Raw genomic sequence first — 14,638 nt, forward strand, 5'->3', positions numbered from 1 at the left:
GACAATCGCTGGCTAAAGATAGATGGCGCGGGGCTGCCAAGGATCGCCGTGATCGTGTTAAAAAGAGCGTCGTTGAAGCCGTTATCATTGGGCCAAGAGAGCCCTCTCATGGCCCCGCTGATACAGGTCCCAACCCCGACGAACATGCAGAAAACTGCTGCAGAGCGAGATCCTTACTCAGCTCTGCCCATCACCGCTTAATTCAAACCACCCGTCGTATCACCGAAACCCCGCCGACGGTGAGCAGGAAGACATGACCATAACTCGATCTTGGTACGCAGGACTTTCAGGGTGACGAAACGAAAGAGGGAATCGGCGTTTTTGTGAAAAAGAAATTATGAATCAGAGGTTCGTCTTAATTGTTGAGTCAGTTCCAATCGCCCAGAGGAAAAGCAGCATTATCAAAAGCAATCTCAACCTCAGAACGGCCGTTAACAGGGGCACGGTGCGATACTGGTTTCGTTGGATGCCAAATTCGCCAGACTCGATCGAAACAAACAATCTGGCGGTGATTGATATGGAAAGAGCGAAAACGTCACATGGCCGAATGCAGTGGTCTAACCATCGAACAGCGGTGTCAGTGTTGTTAGCGAATACAAGGAGCTACCAGCAAAGAGCTTAACTATGCAACAATGCTTGGCGGGTGGAGAGGCGGGGTCGCTACCACCTGTCAGCGGCATATCAAGTTTCGGTGTTCGGGAAGCAACTTCCTCAAACAACAACTCCAGGTCTCAACACGTCAAACTGGCCTCAAGCCAGTCAACCATCACTACGATGACCGCCCGTCTGGTTTTTCCAATTTTATAGTTCCTTCTTTGAGTACTTGCCGTCTCTTGCTATCATTTTGTTTGTGATCATCGCCATTTTCTACTTCCAGTTCGAGGTGTAACAGGGTTCTCGGGTCGAGGCGATCGAGGCAACTTCGAACACTTGGATTGTCGTTCCGACACGGCTCTTCGTGATTTTACATCACACAGCATCCCCCAACATGGCCGTGTTTGTGGATCTGGGCGAGGATGACAGCGAGTCTCCTCAAGACAACCAGCCGATGTGGAACGGCGTGGTTGACGCCGTCAAGCCGGTGCCGATACCGGCGGCAAGCTTAGGCCTTCCCGGTGACGGAGGCGTCGGTACCGGCAATGTCGCGTGGAATACACAGGAGGAGGCTCATGGGATCGCGGCCAGGGAGAATCCGAACCAGAACTCCATGACGCAGGCTTTAGGATGCTATCCGTAGGCTGCACCACCCTTCATGCGTCTTCTCAGCTGCATGAAACCATCAACACCTTGGCAGATTTAGTCCTGCCAAGGCAAACATTGCTGACTCGATGACCAGCATCGTCATGTCGGTAGCCGCTTCGATTGATCTCAACACCCTCGATAGCCTGTCGCGGACCTGCCGCCAGATTCGTCAAGGGCTGCTGCAGTACCGCACAATGCTGCTTGTCTCGACCATGCATTGCATCAATGAGCATGTCCCCGTCGACCCGGAAGACACATTCCGGTACCGAGCCCGTGCCAGCAACTGGTATTACATGCAGGATTTAGCCAGGTCGAGCTACAATGGCAAGTCCGGCCAGTGCGCTCGGGATCTAGTGGCCGGGTGCCGTCGGTGCGGCATCGTCGTCTGCAGAGTGAGCCCGAACCATAAATGGATCATCTTCAGTAGTAGACGCCCATTAACCGGCTTTTTAGAACTGTGCTATCAAACCCCCTGCACCTATCGTCATACGAGACCGTCACCGGCGTCTCTGCGGGCCATGCGTGGCAGCACCAGTCGGCTCGCTCGTCAAACCGCGGCTCGGGCCAGAGATTCGGATTGATTCGGACGACATGGAACGGGCGATCTGCGGGTGCGGTTCTGGGGGCGTCTGGCTCTGCCAGCCCTGTGGGAGGTCCATCCGTGGCGATGATTCTGAGTACAAGGGGTAAATCTGCCCCATCTCTATCTTCGTTCAAGTCATTTTCCACTAATACTCCGCACCAGGATCTGGAGATGGCGCAGCCAATACACCGAAGTCCTCGGCGGGCTTGGCACCGGCATAGGCGAAGGCGACCGCGGCGTCATCTGCGGACGTGAGACGGAGTGCTGCGTGGCCCGGGAACGCGAGCAGGAGATGGACGGTGACGCCGAGGACGCGCGCGACGCTGAGTACTTCCAGCAGGCCGCAACAACCCCGCCCAGCGGGCCCAGCAGCAGCACCTCTTCCCTGGGGCCTTGGACGGCGACCATGAACGGGGCCGGCGGTAGCTCGGCCAGCCTCAGCAGCCTAGTCAGCTCATCAGGCGCGTCGGTTCAGGACAGGCGGACGCCTAGTCCGGCACTGAAACCCGGATATGAGCGGCACGAGGTGGAGGGGATCGGCGGGGTCATGAAGAATATGCGGGTGCGGATGGTGAAGGTGGGCGCGTGCGTGCCCGAGTGGGAGGACGAGCGGGCGAGGGGAGAGATCCTAGGGCGTGAGGTGCAGGGGAAGCGGCGGAGTTGGTGTGGTTGGTGTCGGAGGGTTATTCCGTCGAACAAAGACTACGAGATGGATAGGCAGGCGGACAGAAAGGGGAAAGGGAAAGTGAAGGGGGATGAGAGTTGAGAGAAGTGAGGGTTGGGAGGAGTGACGGATAACCATTCGAGGCGGAATGGCACGAAGTTACGCTATTTTCATTTACTACCGGAGGTCAGCCCGGACTCCCTGCTACTTTCGATTAGCTCCTTAAAAACACGATTGTATGGGCCAACACACAACGCGAATCCAGGAAGAGGCGGCAGTGATGATGTGGTGACGAGAGGAATTTACAAGGTAGATTTTGCATTATACAGTGGGAGGCTATAGACGCCAGTCGTCATGCCCATTTTCGCTGTCTTACAGATCTCATCTATGCCCGCCATCGACCGTTGAATGTTTGCCTTCCATTGATCGTACATACATTGGCATTTTCCCGCCTTCCCAAATCCAGACCATTTGGACCAGTGCCCGACGTGAACCCCCACCGCGCACGACACACTGCCCGAAACACCACCCACCATCAAAATGCGATGTCCCACCCCGTAACCCCCCAACCCCATCATCAACCCCGCACCCCACCCACCTCAGCCATGACAAAACCGCTCATAACTCGCCATTGAACAGCATGCCCATGCGCGCCCGCCGCTCCCCGCGCGCCGCCGCGCGCCGCGGGCCCCAGCGCGCCTTGGCCGCGTCCAGCTCCGCCTGCACCCGGTCGCGGTGCTCGGGCGGCGCCTGGCAGCACATCATGACGAACAGCTTGCTGCACCGGAAGCGCGCCGACAGGGCCTGCACGCTGTTCCCCACCGGGTCGGACGCCCGCAGCCGCCGCATCTCCTCGATGTCCGCCTTGGTCAGGTGGTGCCGCGCCCGGTAGCGGGGCTCGCCTTCGATGGAGGGGAAGTCCGTCGCTGCTGCTGCTGCTGAGGGCTGGTTGGGGTTGGTGCTGGTGGTGGTGGTGGTGGTTTGTGATTGGGGTTGGTTGGTGTTGGTGGTGGTGGTGGTGTTCTTGTTGTTGGAGGGGTAGTGGATGGTTGTGGAGGCGGCGAAGAGCTCGGAGCCGAGGTTGGCGCGCCGCCGCGGGTCTTCCTTGGGGAGGAATATGAAGGGCGTGTGGAAGACGGAGGCGGCGGACGACGGCGGGTTGTAGATGATCTGCCCCGTCGTCGGGCGGGCTTTGCGGTCGGCGGCGCTGCTGTTGGGGTTGAGGAAGGAGTCGTGCGGGGGTATGTTGAGCGCGCCCCGTGTGCGGGCCGCCGTCGACTTCTGGCGGGTGCCCGAGGGCAGGGTCGTGGCGGTGTTGCTTAGCACGAGCCGGGATGATGTCGGGCCCGAGAATGTGACCCGCCGGCAGCAGGTGACTGCCGGTCTTGTTACCATGGCCTCCATTGTGATCGACTTGTGAAAATGGTGGTGGGAAGGAGCCGAATGTCGGAAGGCGGATTCCCAATGTAGTTAGAAAAGGAAAACAATTGAGAAGCGAGGGTCGGCTCGCTGTAAAAAGAGAGGGGAGTGATGAGGCAGCTGCAATTGGGAACGGGCTTGTCTGGTGTGCTGTCGGGCCGCCGTCCACCTCCTTCGCTCTCGACAAGTGCGGTCTGGAGTCGCGATGCAATCAACTTTTTCTTGGGCACTGGGGAAGCTGTCACGTGCATGTTGAGCCTCTTCTGGTTAGCCAGAACCACTTTTGGCTCTCCAAGCCAATCATGACAGCGCCGAATTTGTGCCCACCTCTCCGTGACTCCGGGCCGTGTGGAGCGAAACCCCGCCGGCTCGGGCCGGGCATGAGTCGGGATCAACGGCGGCCGGCATCCGGTCCTTTACTAAAACGAGAGAAACATGCTCGATAGAAGGTAATAACCAACTAAGTGGCTGGCTCCCATCAACATACCTAGTAAAATAATACAAGGATTGGCCAAAGTTGTACCACTGGCAGGCCGGGATACGTATCTAAACACATGATTTTATTCCCCTCTCATAAACTTCACCCTGGGTGCAACACTGTCATCAATATCCGAGCGATGAGGAAGCCAGAAATATGGCGTTGAGAAAAAAGACTTGCTCTTTGCTGAATCTGCCTCGGGCTTCGGTTGTTATGGGGTACTGACGGAGTTGCGGCCCCCAACTTTCTCCCGCTGCAAAGCGGCCAACCAAAAGCGCGCGGGAAGCGCCGAGGCAGGGGCAGCGTCGTATTTTTGGATTTTTGGCCCCATGGACCCTCACATGCTTTCCGCGCGCTTTCTCCCTTTCACAGTTGTTTCTCACCATGGGTCCATGGCTAAACAGAAAACGGAAACAACGCTCATCGCCAAGGGGCAAGCTGACTGCGAGACTGTGCCGTTGGTTGCAGGGTTCTGCGCTTTAATCCTGCGATGGTGCTCTAGTGTAGGATGTATTTTGCGCTGATGCAACACAATCCAGTCTGGGCGGACCTCGGGACGCCCAATGTGCCAATCCGGTCCGTCGAAGCGCGGAAGACGGCAAATGGTTCATCATTCCCATCACAGGGGGGTTGATGTTACCGTCTGACAAACTCAAACTCCACAAGGGCAAGGCGGCCTGGGGGAGGGTCTGCCGAGTCTGATCCTTCCTCTTTCCCTCAATCTCCAATCTCAAAAACTCCAACACCATTGTCGATGTACCCATCCGCACGTTTCTCGGCCTCTTGACGTCGCGTCGGACGCCCTCCCGCCATGTCTTCTCCTGAGCGACGGCGGATGCCAACCCTCCTCGCCTTCCTCGGCCTATGTTGTGCCTTGGCGGTAGCGGTTCTGGAAGTGCCTGCGCGCAACACCTATCTCGTTCGAGAGAAGTCGGCCGGTTCGGTTCCCCCCCTCTCCACCCCGCGCTTGTTTACTCGCGCGACCTTCTGACATGGAAAAGCGACGGTGCTGGGCGACTATGTCTACGTTGACGGGGGCGAGCTCTCACAATGGTCGGTAAATAGGGTCCGCGAAAGTATGCGATTGATTGCCCCATCCCGCGATTCGATCCATGAATTTTAGGTCATCGCGTAGCAGGTGTTAGGTTGGTGCTAAGGAATTCTTACAGGTATCGCGGCCGAATTCACCCTCTCCATTGACATTAGCCGGTCGTGGACCACCAGCGGTGTCACATTCCGGGCAATCGAAAAGTCCGGACCGAAAAAGTCGGCCGTAACCCTGTGGACGGACAGTCAGGCCGGGGAGTTTTACTCGTGGGGCGGCGGGTTTCCAGCGAGCGTCTTGGAGAACATGACAGAACCCGAGCTCTGGAAATTCAAGGCCGATGGCGAGGGCGGGGGGGAATGGTCGATTGTGAAGGCTGCGAACCAGGGGGCTTTCGAAGCGATCCATTCGGCCGCGCTAACTGCGTCCACAAACACGGATAGTACGGCCTTCGTAATCGGCGGGGATATCCAAAGGTGGTCGGAGCCAGGCCGGAACAATACATCTACTGTTGTGGGGGGGATGGTGACTTTCAATATGGCGTCTCGCGTGTGGACGAACGAGACGGAGAACAGCCCGTTTCCGACCCTGGTAGGGGCAAACGCTCACTATCTCCCGTCAATCGGGGTCGACGGCCTGATCATCATACTTGGCGGACTCGTCCCTTCGTTAGTGGGCCGTTGGGACAGCGACGACGACGCGCGGATTCTCGACTTTTACAACATCACAATGTTCAATCCTACGACAAAGAAGACTTACTGGCAGCTGACGAGCGGTGACATTCCACCTTCGCCACGGACGCAAGCCTGCACGGCCATCATCGAGACCGCCGATGGCGGCTACGACATGTGAGTGACGCTGGGTTCGGCAGAGTGCGCTAAACCGCTAACAAGCTTCCCAGCTTCCTCACCGGTGGAATCAACCGGCGCGACCTGTTCACCTACCAGGACGCATACGTCTTGAGCCTGCCGGGATTTGTATGGAGAAAAGCACCGAATACTCCGTACAGCGCGCGGGCGGATGCCGCCTGCGTGCAGGTGGGCGGCCGGCAGGTGCTGAGCCTTTTCGGCAAAGACCTCTGGAAGCTCACCGATGACCCGGCACCCAACGGGCTGCTCTTGTTTGACATGACGGACATGCAATGGACGGACTCGTACAATGCGGATGCGGGGGCGTACGAGAGGCCCAGCGCCCTCGAGACTTGGTATAACAACGGGTAGGCTTTGCGCTTGTTTTGCCCCGGATCTGAGAGCTGCATGCCCGAGCGAACGTCTTGCTAACAGGGGCCCAGGTCGTTCGCAGATGTCAACTGGTCTTCGGAAGAAGTGCGGCGAATGTTTGCGCGCAGGTCTACCACATCACCTACGTCAAGTAAGTTACCATGTCCGCAGCCATCTTTATCTGGGGCGTCAATGCTGATATTCCCAACTAGGCCAAGATCCAGGGTCCTCGCCTACCGGTACTGGCAGCCCCGACCGCGACCCCGATCCGACAGGCGAGCCAGAGCCCGCAGCTACTCCGGTTGGCGCCATCGTGGGAGGGGTTGTGGGCGGTATCGGGGGACTGGCAATGATCGCAGTGGCGGTATGGATATTCCTCCGGCGTCGCAAGCAGGCCACGTTGGTCGGCTCGGACCAGGACAACAGCACGGATGGGGCCGGCGAGATCAAGTATCCGGGGGTTCCGGAGGTTGACGCCCCCCACGGTCACACGGAAGTTACGTCGACGCGTCCCCCGGTCGAGATGGACCCTCGAGGCTTGCCCGCGCGTCCCCCGGCCGAGATGGACCCTCGAGGCTTGCCCGCCGAGATGAATCAGAATTCGGGCGGTTATTATGGGATGGATCCGCGGACAGATTTCTATCATGAGATGGATCCCCAGGCGCAACTGTACGAGATGGACCCCCAGAACCGGGCGCATGAGATGGATGCTTCACGGTACGGAAGGGGATGGTGATACCCAGCTCGCGCCTAAGGTGCGGGCCCATGCATGTGCGTGGAAAGACAGACAGAAATATAATATAGTAGGTATGTAGTATGGAGATAGTATATAGTATCCAGTACATACTCCGGGCAGCGCCTGATGCTTGCGTCAGCTTAGCCCCTGACCTATCTCCAAGATCTCGTCTGATCCCTGCGTTAGTTTGTATGAGACTCTGGGGGACGATGCCAACAAGGTCAGTTCCAAGGTTAGTTTGTGAATTCCCAGGTTGGCTGCTGCTTGCCGAGGCGCAGTCAAGGGGTTGCAACATTGGAATTCATGCCTAATGCTGCAAGCAAGCGTAAATGTCTCTTACCTAGGTAGGTACTACCTGAACACGGCAACTTCTGAGACCTACCTAAGGTAGGTAAGGTATGTACCTTCCATACTGAAAAGTAAATCGAAAGGTCCCATCCATGATCCATGCCATTCCAGCGCCCGTTTTAGTTCTTGCTCGTCTTGGCAGCTGTCCTGAATCGCGGGTGGGCCTGCATTACGTCGTTTCGGGACCGGCCTGGATCACACCCCTCTTTCAGCCTGGGGAGCGGTACCAAACAGCGTCATTCCCTGTTGATCGCGATTTGCGCTCCGAGGTCACCGGGTCGCCTTGTTCGCTCGCTGCCCGAGAACAAAGCAAAAAGGACGAGACAATCCATCCAACCAATCCATTTTGCGATTTATAATAACGAACACGCCCGCACACCTTATCCCCACTACTCACCCACGCATCCCTATCATCTTGCCGCCAGTGTTCGCCTACACAGTATTCGTACATACTGTTACCTAACGAAACCGACCGACGGCCCCGGATCCGGCAAGTGAAAGACCAGGAACACGAGAGACCGACGGCCCAGGGCAGCAGCAGCACGGGGGATTCAAGGAACCGGGAAAGCCGCACCTTCCTGCGACCTGCATCACATTTCGCGCCAGACCCGAAACCATCGAGGAAGGCACCAACCACTGTGCTCCAAACAGACAGCAGCGCACGCACATCAGTACACCCGGTTTTTCTCGGTCGCTCCGACGCTCAGCTGCTCCCCGCGTCGCACCGACCCGGGCCTAGAGCCAAGGTACGACCGCACTCACAGTTCGTGGTTATTGGTTCCCAGACAGGGACGCACTTTATCGTCGATATATTCGCGGCGAATCGGGAAATCTGTCCACCAGTCGCACACATATCGTCTTGACCTCGTCGCTACCTACACCTTCTTTCTCTTTATTCTACCGCCCACGTGTTATCCATCATCCACGCCACCCCATCGATAGTCCGAGAAGACGGCATCGCTAACAGCTCCACCTCTCCTGATAGACATCGGACGTCGACCCGGAACTGACTCACCTTGTCCCTGCGCAATCCACCACCTCACGCCACAAACCTATCTCGGCAAGATGAGTCTCGCGACCGCAGCGCCCGCCCAGGGCAGTACCACAATTCCCACACTGGCCGAGCCATCGACTACACAGCAAGACGAGATCCGCGCCAAGGTCCAACGCGAGATCGACGAGAAGCGCCGGGAGCTTCAGACCCGCGAGTCGGAACTGCTAGCCCGCAGGCAGGCGCTCAACACCACCGAAGGTGAAGATAAGAAAAAGAAGAAGCGCAGCCTTTTCGGCTTCGGGAAGAAAAAGACGGAGCCCGCCCAGCCCGCTTCCACCAGCAAACCGGCCACTACCCGTACCACGGCCGCCTCCCCCATCCAAACCGACCGCGCCCGATTCTCCCCTTCCTCACCAGGCCGCGCGGGATTCGCCTCCTCCCCACGCCTCGCCTCGCCCGCCGGCAGCCAGATTTTCGAGCGCAACGTCCAAGAAAGCAGCGTCTCCCTGATGCCCAGCTCCCCCGCCATCCCCTCGCATATCCAAACCGAGAACTACATCCCCCCGGTCCTCGATGCCTCTTCCGAAGCCATCACCGACGACCATCTCAACCCGGACACCGTCGAGATCATTACCCACACCTCCCATCAGCCCGCCTCGGTGACCGTGACCGGCCTAAACCCGTACGGCGATGCCTCCTGGGCCGACGAGCTCGCCGCCTTCTCCTCCGGCACCACCACTACCGCCGCTGACACTGCCTCCAACTACGGCAGCTTCGACACCACCGACGTCCGCCGCCTATCCTTCATCTCCTTCGCCGACGTCGTCCAAGCCGAGCACGGCGGCTTCTCCCCCGGCAGCCCCCCGCGCGACAGCATGCACCTCGCGGGCTTGACCTCCTTCACCTCGAACAACAACACCAACACCCACAACCGCTCCCCGTCCCCCATCCGCTCGCCCGTCTCCTCCGCCGGCGGCGGCGTCGGCCCCGGTGGCGCGAGCCCCCCGCTGAGCCAGAGCGGGTCGGTCAGGGGCGGGCTCGAGGCCGCCGCCAGGGCGAGGGCTTCGTCCCCCTCGGGCAAATCCCTCGGCAGCCCCACCAGCATGATGAGCATGTCGCTGTCGCCCGTCGCGTCGTCCACCACTGGCAACAACGGGGGCGAGATCGCCATCGAGACCATGAGCCAGGCGCTGCGGAGGACTGGTAGCGGGGATTTGAGCGTCGGGAATGGCGTGCGCAGTTTCCCGACGAGTCCGATCTGAGGATTTGTTTTTGATCGATTACGGGGAGGGAGTGAGGAGAAGATGGGGGGGGCGAGGGGGGATGTGTTGTGGCGGCCGGCGGAGAGGTTGCGCGATACCCAGCTAGTCACGTACGTCGGGGAGTGGAATACCCAGCACACGTCGAGGAGTGGGAGTGAAATACCCAGCTAGTTACTTTGGGGGGTGAAGACATGCCGGAGGGATTGGGATGGGATTTGGGATTTTTGGGACTTGGGATCTTGGGGGTTGTTGGGTGGGGGGCGAAGGGACTGGCGTTTTGGGACTCTTGATGTTGTTGTCGTCTCGTATTTCTATCTCCGTTCTGTTTTCTCTGTTTAGGTTGTTATGTTTTGCGTGGGCAAATACCATATTTGCCTACTTGCTCTGGAGAAGAGGACGGATGGATGAATATCTATCGACGTATGGTATGGATTGTTTAACTTCTCTTCTACCCGCCCGAGGGCTGTTGATTACTGGTTTATCTTCCTAGTCGGTCTATTTTGTGGATAGGAATTGGGGGGTGATGGGAGTTGCTTGAACGTGTGTTGTGGATGGTGTGGTTTGGGGATTGTCCCGGCTGTCGTTGTTATTGATTGTCGATCTTGGTATCCTATTTACCTATATGGCCTGGTTGGTGCCCTGGATTTGGGGCACCGGCGGCGGGTGAACATGACTTGTTTCCCTTCCATTCTTAATGGGTTATGTTTCTTGTTCTGCTACTGCTGGATGGTGACTGTGGTAACGTGCTTGATGTTCTTGCCTTGTGCGGTGGCTGAAGATGTTGGGGTCGGTTTGGTGCTCATATCTACGCTCAAGTGGTTTGGTTTGGCTAAGAGAGCCATGTGCCGAGACTGGTTGACAGAAGGGGTGAGATTGTCTTTGGTCTCCTGAGTGGGTAAGGAAGAGATCTTCCTAGCATCGCTAGGGGTAGGTGTAAAACACTTCCTGAGGCAGGTTTCGGACGCAGGTGAAAATGCTGGTATGATCATTTTTCGTAGTTTCTAGTGGTGGCTTCAGTTCAGGGGATGGGTTGGTATGCAAACAATTACCACCAACGTCTTAGAGAGGTGACTTCCAGTGGCTCTAGTAACCCACTCCCATCCTACTGTATACATTCCGAGGAGGGCAGTACCTTACTTCTGCTCGGCCTCAGGCACTCTAGCTACTCCCCTCTTTCATCTCAACTTTCGTGACTTCCCGCAACACAACGCCGACTGCCACCTCGCTGGCCCACGCTCCCCGAGGACCTTTAACCCAGCCCACCGCATCTTTCTTCCAGCCAGAGTTAAAGCCAGTGGCGCAGTGGAATTAACCGCAACTTGTGGGAGCCATCGGGACACCACACTGCGGATCGTACAGAGGTAAGCCGCCCCTGGGTTCGATTCTGGCTACTTTCACTTTTGCTTTGTTTTGTGCTTTTAGACCGGAATCGACGACATACATTCCAAACTTACCTCATGTTCTGCTATGACTGCTTACATGTAAGCATGCTTTGAAGAGACAGCATATTTTGAGAAGGTCGAGTTCTCTAAAAAGTGAAAGCAAAACTAAAACAGTAAAAAGGCATCTCACTTACCACAAGAACATGACCGTTTCTCCATATTCAAGCAAGAATAAAAACCATCTACAGTTCGATCCCAGCATCGCTACTAATAGTCAATTCAACAAACCTCTCATGAAGTTCACTACTCTCCCGACAAACACCAGCAGCGCCACATCTCGGTATCGCTCCCCGCCATAACCACACACACACAGCCGATCAAACAAACCAAATGGAAAGACCTAGCCTCCGTTACCACAACAATGCCGTAACAGAGATACCACACCATTTAGATATACCCACCATCCTCGAAACAACTCACACCTCGCCCACCAACCCTCATCAATCCCACGGCGGCACGGCCACCACCGCCAACCCGCCAAGGACACCGTTGACCTGCAGCTCGAGCTCGGCACCCCAGGGATTGATAGACGAGTTAGTCAGTATGGGAGGTAGTCGCGGTGTTGAAGGATTAGCATGCCACTTGTGAGCCGATTTCTGGCTTACTGGACAGTACAGTACGTTGGTGGAAGATTAGTGAATACCAAGAACATCGAGCAAAGTCAGATGGGGCGCCTTGGGGCCATCCCATCCGGTTTAGTCCCGATCCGTCGGCTTTGGGGTTGCAGCTAGTTTGTTTCCGTTCCAACTTGCTGGTGGTGTCATGTACAACTCGTGATTTGAGGGGAAGCAGTGACTATTGGAGAGGAACGCCATGGGCCAGGTATCAAGGCACTGCTAGTTATCTACCCAAGCAGCGGCCGGCTGTATGGAAGGGAACATGCGAAAGCGACACATGAAGCCCACAGTCAAGCAGTCACGACGGGCCAACAAAAGTATGAGCACCCACAAACTAGCGGGCGTATCCCATCCATTCAAATTCGTCGTCGTCTGCCTCTGTCCACAGAGACAAGTTGGTATCAAAGCTAAAACAAACCACATCACCAACCACGAACCTGGCTCAAAAGACAGACATATTTACTGCATAACTCATCCATTCACAACCTTGCACCACCCGTTACCAGTATAGAAACAACAACATCACACAGCTCAAACCCTGACCTCGGACTTCTCGTCCTCCTCGAACTTGGCATTCGACACCTTGTCGCCGATGGCGCCCTTGGGCAGCATGTTGAGCTGATCCTCCTGCTTGTCGAGGTGGCGGAACTGGATCCAGAACATGGTGCCACCGAAGACGGCGAGGATGGCGACGACGGCGTAGTTCCAGACGAGGAGCGGGTCGTCGGCGAGCGGGGTGAGGGCGAAGCCGATGGCCGAAGAGATGGCGTTCATGAACAGGGCGACCGACTGCACCATGGAGCGCATGTTGGCGGGCGCCTTGGAGTGGGCATACTCCAGGCTGGTGATGGACGCCATGATCTCGGAAAAGGCGATGAGGACGTACGAGCCCGTCTGGGCCCACATGCTGAGCTCGGAGCGCGCGCAGTCGACGTCGGTGCCGGGCACCTTGCCGTTGGCGTAGTTGCCGCACTCGTTCCTCTGGTAAATGTAATACTGGATGATGCAAGCCCAGATCATGGCGCTGGCCGCGACGAAGTAACCGACGGCAATACGCTTGAGAGGGGTAGGGTTAAGGCGCAACTTGCGCAGCGTCGGGTAGACGATAGTGTCGAGGAGCGGAATCAAGATGATCAGGGCGAAGGGGTTCAGGTTGTTCATAACATCGTTGGGGACACCGCCGACTTGCATGGTGGCAGCCTGCGAGACGAGGTTGTTGTTGACTAGGGAACGTTAGTACGATAGAACTTGGTAGCAGCCGGTGGGGGAGATGGGGTAAGTAGCTTACTCTGGTTGTAGCAGAGCCAGAAAAGGGGGTACCACAAGAAGACAGCGCAGGCGTTGAAACCACGGTGGACCTCGTCAACCCAAGCATCGTCAAAGTCCATCCACTTGGGCTTCGAGGCCGCGTCAAACTTGGACGGCTTGACGTTCTCCCAAAAGGTGCCGTCATGCAGCTGCCGGTACGTCTTGCGGGGGTTGATGGACCAGCGGCCCTTGTTGGCGAGCAAGAACAGCTTGAAGGACCGGCCGAGGACGGAGCCCTGGGGCGGGACGCGCTTGTAACGGCGGCGGCCCCACAGCATGACGAGAGGGCAGAAGCAGAGCAGGATGGTAGGGAGGGTGAAGGACAGCCAGAAGCCGACGTAGTGCTCGCAGTACACCATGGCGAGCTGACCGCACAGGGCACCAACGTTGATGAACAGGTAGAAGTAGTGGTATACGCGCGAAGCTGTCGCCGCGGGATCGACGACGACGCGCTCGCCGCTCGGAAGTGTCCTGACGATCATTCTCTCGAGGTCGAGCTGTTCGACAATGAGGGGGTTGACGTTGGGCTTGAAACCTCCAGTACCGATGCCCATGAAGACGATACCGACGACCAAGGCACCGAGGGAGCCGTTGGGGTTCTTGATGACAGGCGGGAGACCGGCGACGATGAGAATAAGATGGCCAAAGATGTCGATCATGAGGGCAGCGCCGATGGTCCGGAAGCGGCCCAGGAAGCTGTCGGCAATCCACGCACCGAATAGAGGCATGGTGTACTGCCAGAACGAGTTGAAGGTGGTCAGGGCGAAGGCGGTCCGCTGGCCGAGCCCGAGGGCACCAGCCTGCCCATTATCGATGTCATAACTGGCGCCAGTCGTCGAGTTGGGGGGCATTTGCTGCTGGATGAAGTTGGTGAAGACAGCCGTGGTACCGTAATACGAGAAACGCTCGCATAGCTCGATAAAGGCGATGGTGTAGATGCTCCACGGGATCTTGTCAGGCACTCGGCGCAGCGTGTGCAGCTCCTCCTCGGTCGGGGATCCGCCATCAGCAGTGGTAGCGCTGATGCCCAGTTGGTCCTCATCGTGGGCGGACGGGACGGGGGCTAACTTGGCCTCCTTGTCCTGAACAATGGCGTGAACATCATCGCTAACAGCGATGCTGGTCGGGTCTGACGCCATGGCGGGGGAAGGAGCTCGTCAGTGGAGGCTTAAACTAGCCAGACGAGGAGAGGGAAGGGGCAGAATCGAGTTTGACAGCCGAGTCGCAACGCGAGAAGGGGAAGCTATATAAATATAGAATGCACGTTCCACAATAGCCAC

General features: G+C 57.3%; 6 protein-coding genes across 6 annotated transcripts; 4 read left to right on the plus strand and 2 right to left on the minus strand.

Annotated features, from left to right (window-relative positions):
* Positions 1 to 988: 988 nt before the first annotated feature.
* On the plus strand, positions 989 to 2,591 carry B0H64DRAFT_372295 (uncharacterized protein; the record flags this gene model as incomplete). The annotated part of the gene is made up of 4 exons (XM_062802221.1): positions 989 to 1,233; positions 1,295 to 1,634; positions 1,696 to 1,928; positions 1,988 to 2,591. The coding sequence occupies 4 exons, from the start codon at positions 989 to 991 to the stop codon at positions 2,589 to 2,591; spliced, it is 1,422 nt and encodes a 473-aa protein (XP_062660377.1).
* Positions 2,592 to 3,107: 516 nt separating this feature from the next.
* Positions 3,108 to 4,096, minus strand: B0H64DRAFT_473053 (mitochondrial ribosomal protein subunit L20-domain-containing protein; the record flags this gene model as incomplete). The annotated part of the gene is made up of 1 exon (XM_062807973.1): positions 3,108 to 4,096. The coding sequence occupies exon 1, from the start codon at positions 3,891 to 3,893 to the stop codon at positions 3,108 to 3,110; it is 786 nt and encodes a 261-aa protein (XP_062660378.1). The 5' UTR covers positions 3,894 to 4,096.
* An 889-nt stretch (positions 4,097 to 4,985) lies between these two features.
* B0H64DRAFT_111562 (uncharacterized protein) lies at positions 4,986 to 7,526 on the plus strand. The gene is made up of 6 exons (XM_062797800.1): positions 4,986 to 5,324; positions 5,388 to 5,462; positions 5,556 to 6,279; positions 6,333 to 6,647; positions 6,723 to 6,802; positions 6,864 to 7,526. Exons 1-6 carry the CDS (start codon positions 5,198 to 5,200, stop codon positions 7,385 to 7,387), a joined length of 1,845 nt encoding a protein of 614 aa, XP_062660379.1. The 5' UTR covers positions 4,986 to 5,197; the 3' UTR covers positions 7,388 to 7,526.
* Positions 7,527 to 8,397: 871 nt separating this feature from the next.
* B0H64DRAFT_111599 (uncharacterized protein) lies at positions 8,398 to 10,095 on the plus strand. The gene is made up of 2 exons (XM_062797801.1): positions 8,398 to 8,481; positions 8,721 to 10,095. Exon 2 carries the CDS (start codon positions 8,801 to 8,803, stop codon positions 9,989 to 9,991), a length of 1,191 nt encoding a protein of 396 aa, XP_062660380.1. The 5' UTR covers positions 8,398 to 8,481; positions 8,721 to 8,800; the 3' UTR covers positions 9,992 to 10,095.
* On the plus strand, positions 10,096 to 10,594 carry B0H64DRAFT_111600 (uncharacterized protein). Its single transcript, XM_062797802.1, has one exon. The coding sequence runs from the start codon at positions 10,200 to 10,202 to the stop codon at positions 10,479 to 10,481; it is 282 nt and encodes a 93-aa protein (XP_062660381.1). The 5' UTR covers positions 10,096 to 10,199; the 3' UTR covers positions 10,482 to 10,594.
* A 1,977-nt stretch (positions 10,595 to 12,571) lies between these two features.
* B0H64DRAFT_111609 (POT family-domain-containing protein) lies at positions 12,572 to 14,607 on the minus strand. The gene is made up of 2 exons (XM_062797803.1): positions 13,339 to 14,607; positions 12,572 to 13,273 (listed from the first exon to the last, which is right to left on the minus strand). Exons 1-2 carry the CDS (start codon positions 14,495 to 14,497, stop codon positions 12,582 to 12,584), a joined length of 1,851 nt encoding a protein of 616 aa, XP_062660382.1. The 5' UTR covers positions 14,498 to 14,607; the 3' UTR covers positions 12,572 to 12,581.
* Positions 14,608 to 14,638: the final 31 nt, after the last annotated feature.

This window comes from Chaetomium fimeti, assembly GCF_033439085.1.
Source record: "Chaetomium fimeti strain CBS 168.71 chromosome Unknown B0H64scaffold_3, whole genome shotgun sequence".
Classification (NCBI taxonomy): Eukaryota; Fungi; Ascomycota; class Sordariomycetes; order Sordariales; family Chaetomiaceae; genus Chaetomium; species Chaetomium fimeti.

What these genes read in the sequence shown, in the direction of transcription:
- B0H64DRAFT_111562 (XM_062797800.1), top strand. Translation starts at nt 5,198, where the DNA reads ATGTCTTCTCCTGAGCGACGGCGGATGCCAACCCTCCTCGCCTTCCTC. An exon ending in GGTAAATAGGGTCCGCGAAA is followed by an intron (nt 5,463 to 5,555) that starts GTATGCGATTGA and finishes GAATTCTTACAG; the next exon opens with GTATCGCGGCCGAATTCACC. An exon ending in GAGACTTGGTATAACAACGG is followed by an intron (nt 6,648 to 6,722) that starts GTAGGCTTTGCG and finishes ACAGGGGCCCAG; the next exon opens with GTCGTTCGCAGATGTCAACT.
- B0H64DRAFT_111599 (XM_062797801.1), top strand. Translation starts at nt 8,801, where the DNA reads ATGAGTCTCGCGACCGCAGCGCCCGCCCAGGGCAGTACCACAATTCCC.
- B0H64DRAFT_111600 (XM_062797802.1), top strand. Translation starts at nt 10,200, where the DNA reads ATGGGATTTGGGATTTTTGGGACTTGGGATCTTGGGGGTTGTTGGGTG.
- B0H64DRAFT_111609 (XM_062797803.1), bottom strand. Translation starts at nt 14,497, where the DNA reads ATGGCGTCAGACCCGACCAGCATCGCTGTTAGCGATGATGTTCACGCC. An exon ending in CTGGCTCTGCTACAACCAGA is followed by an intron (nt 13,274 to 13,338) that starts GTAAGCTACTTA and finishes AACGTTCCCTAG; the next exon opens with TCAACAACAACCTCGTCTCG.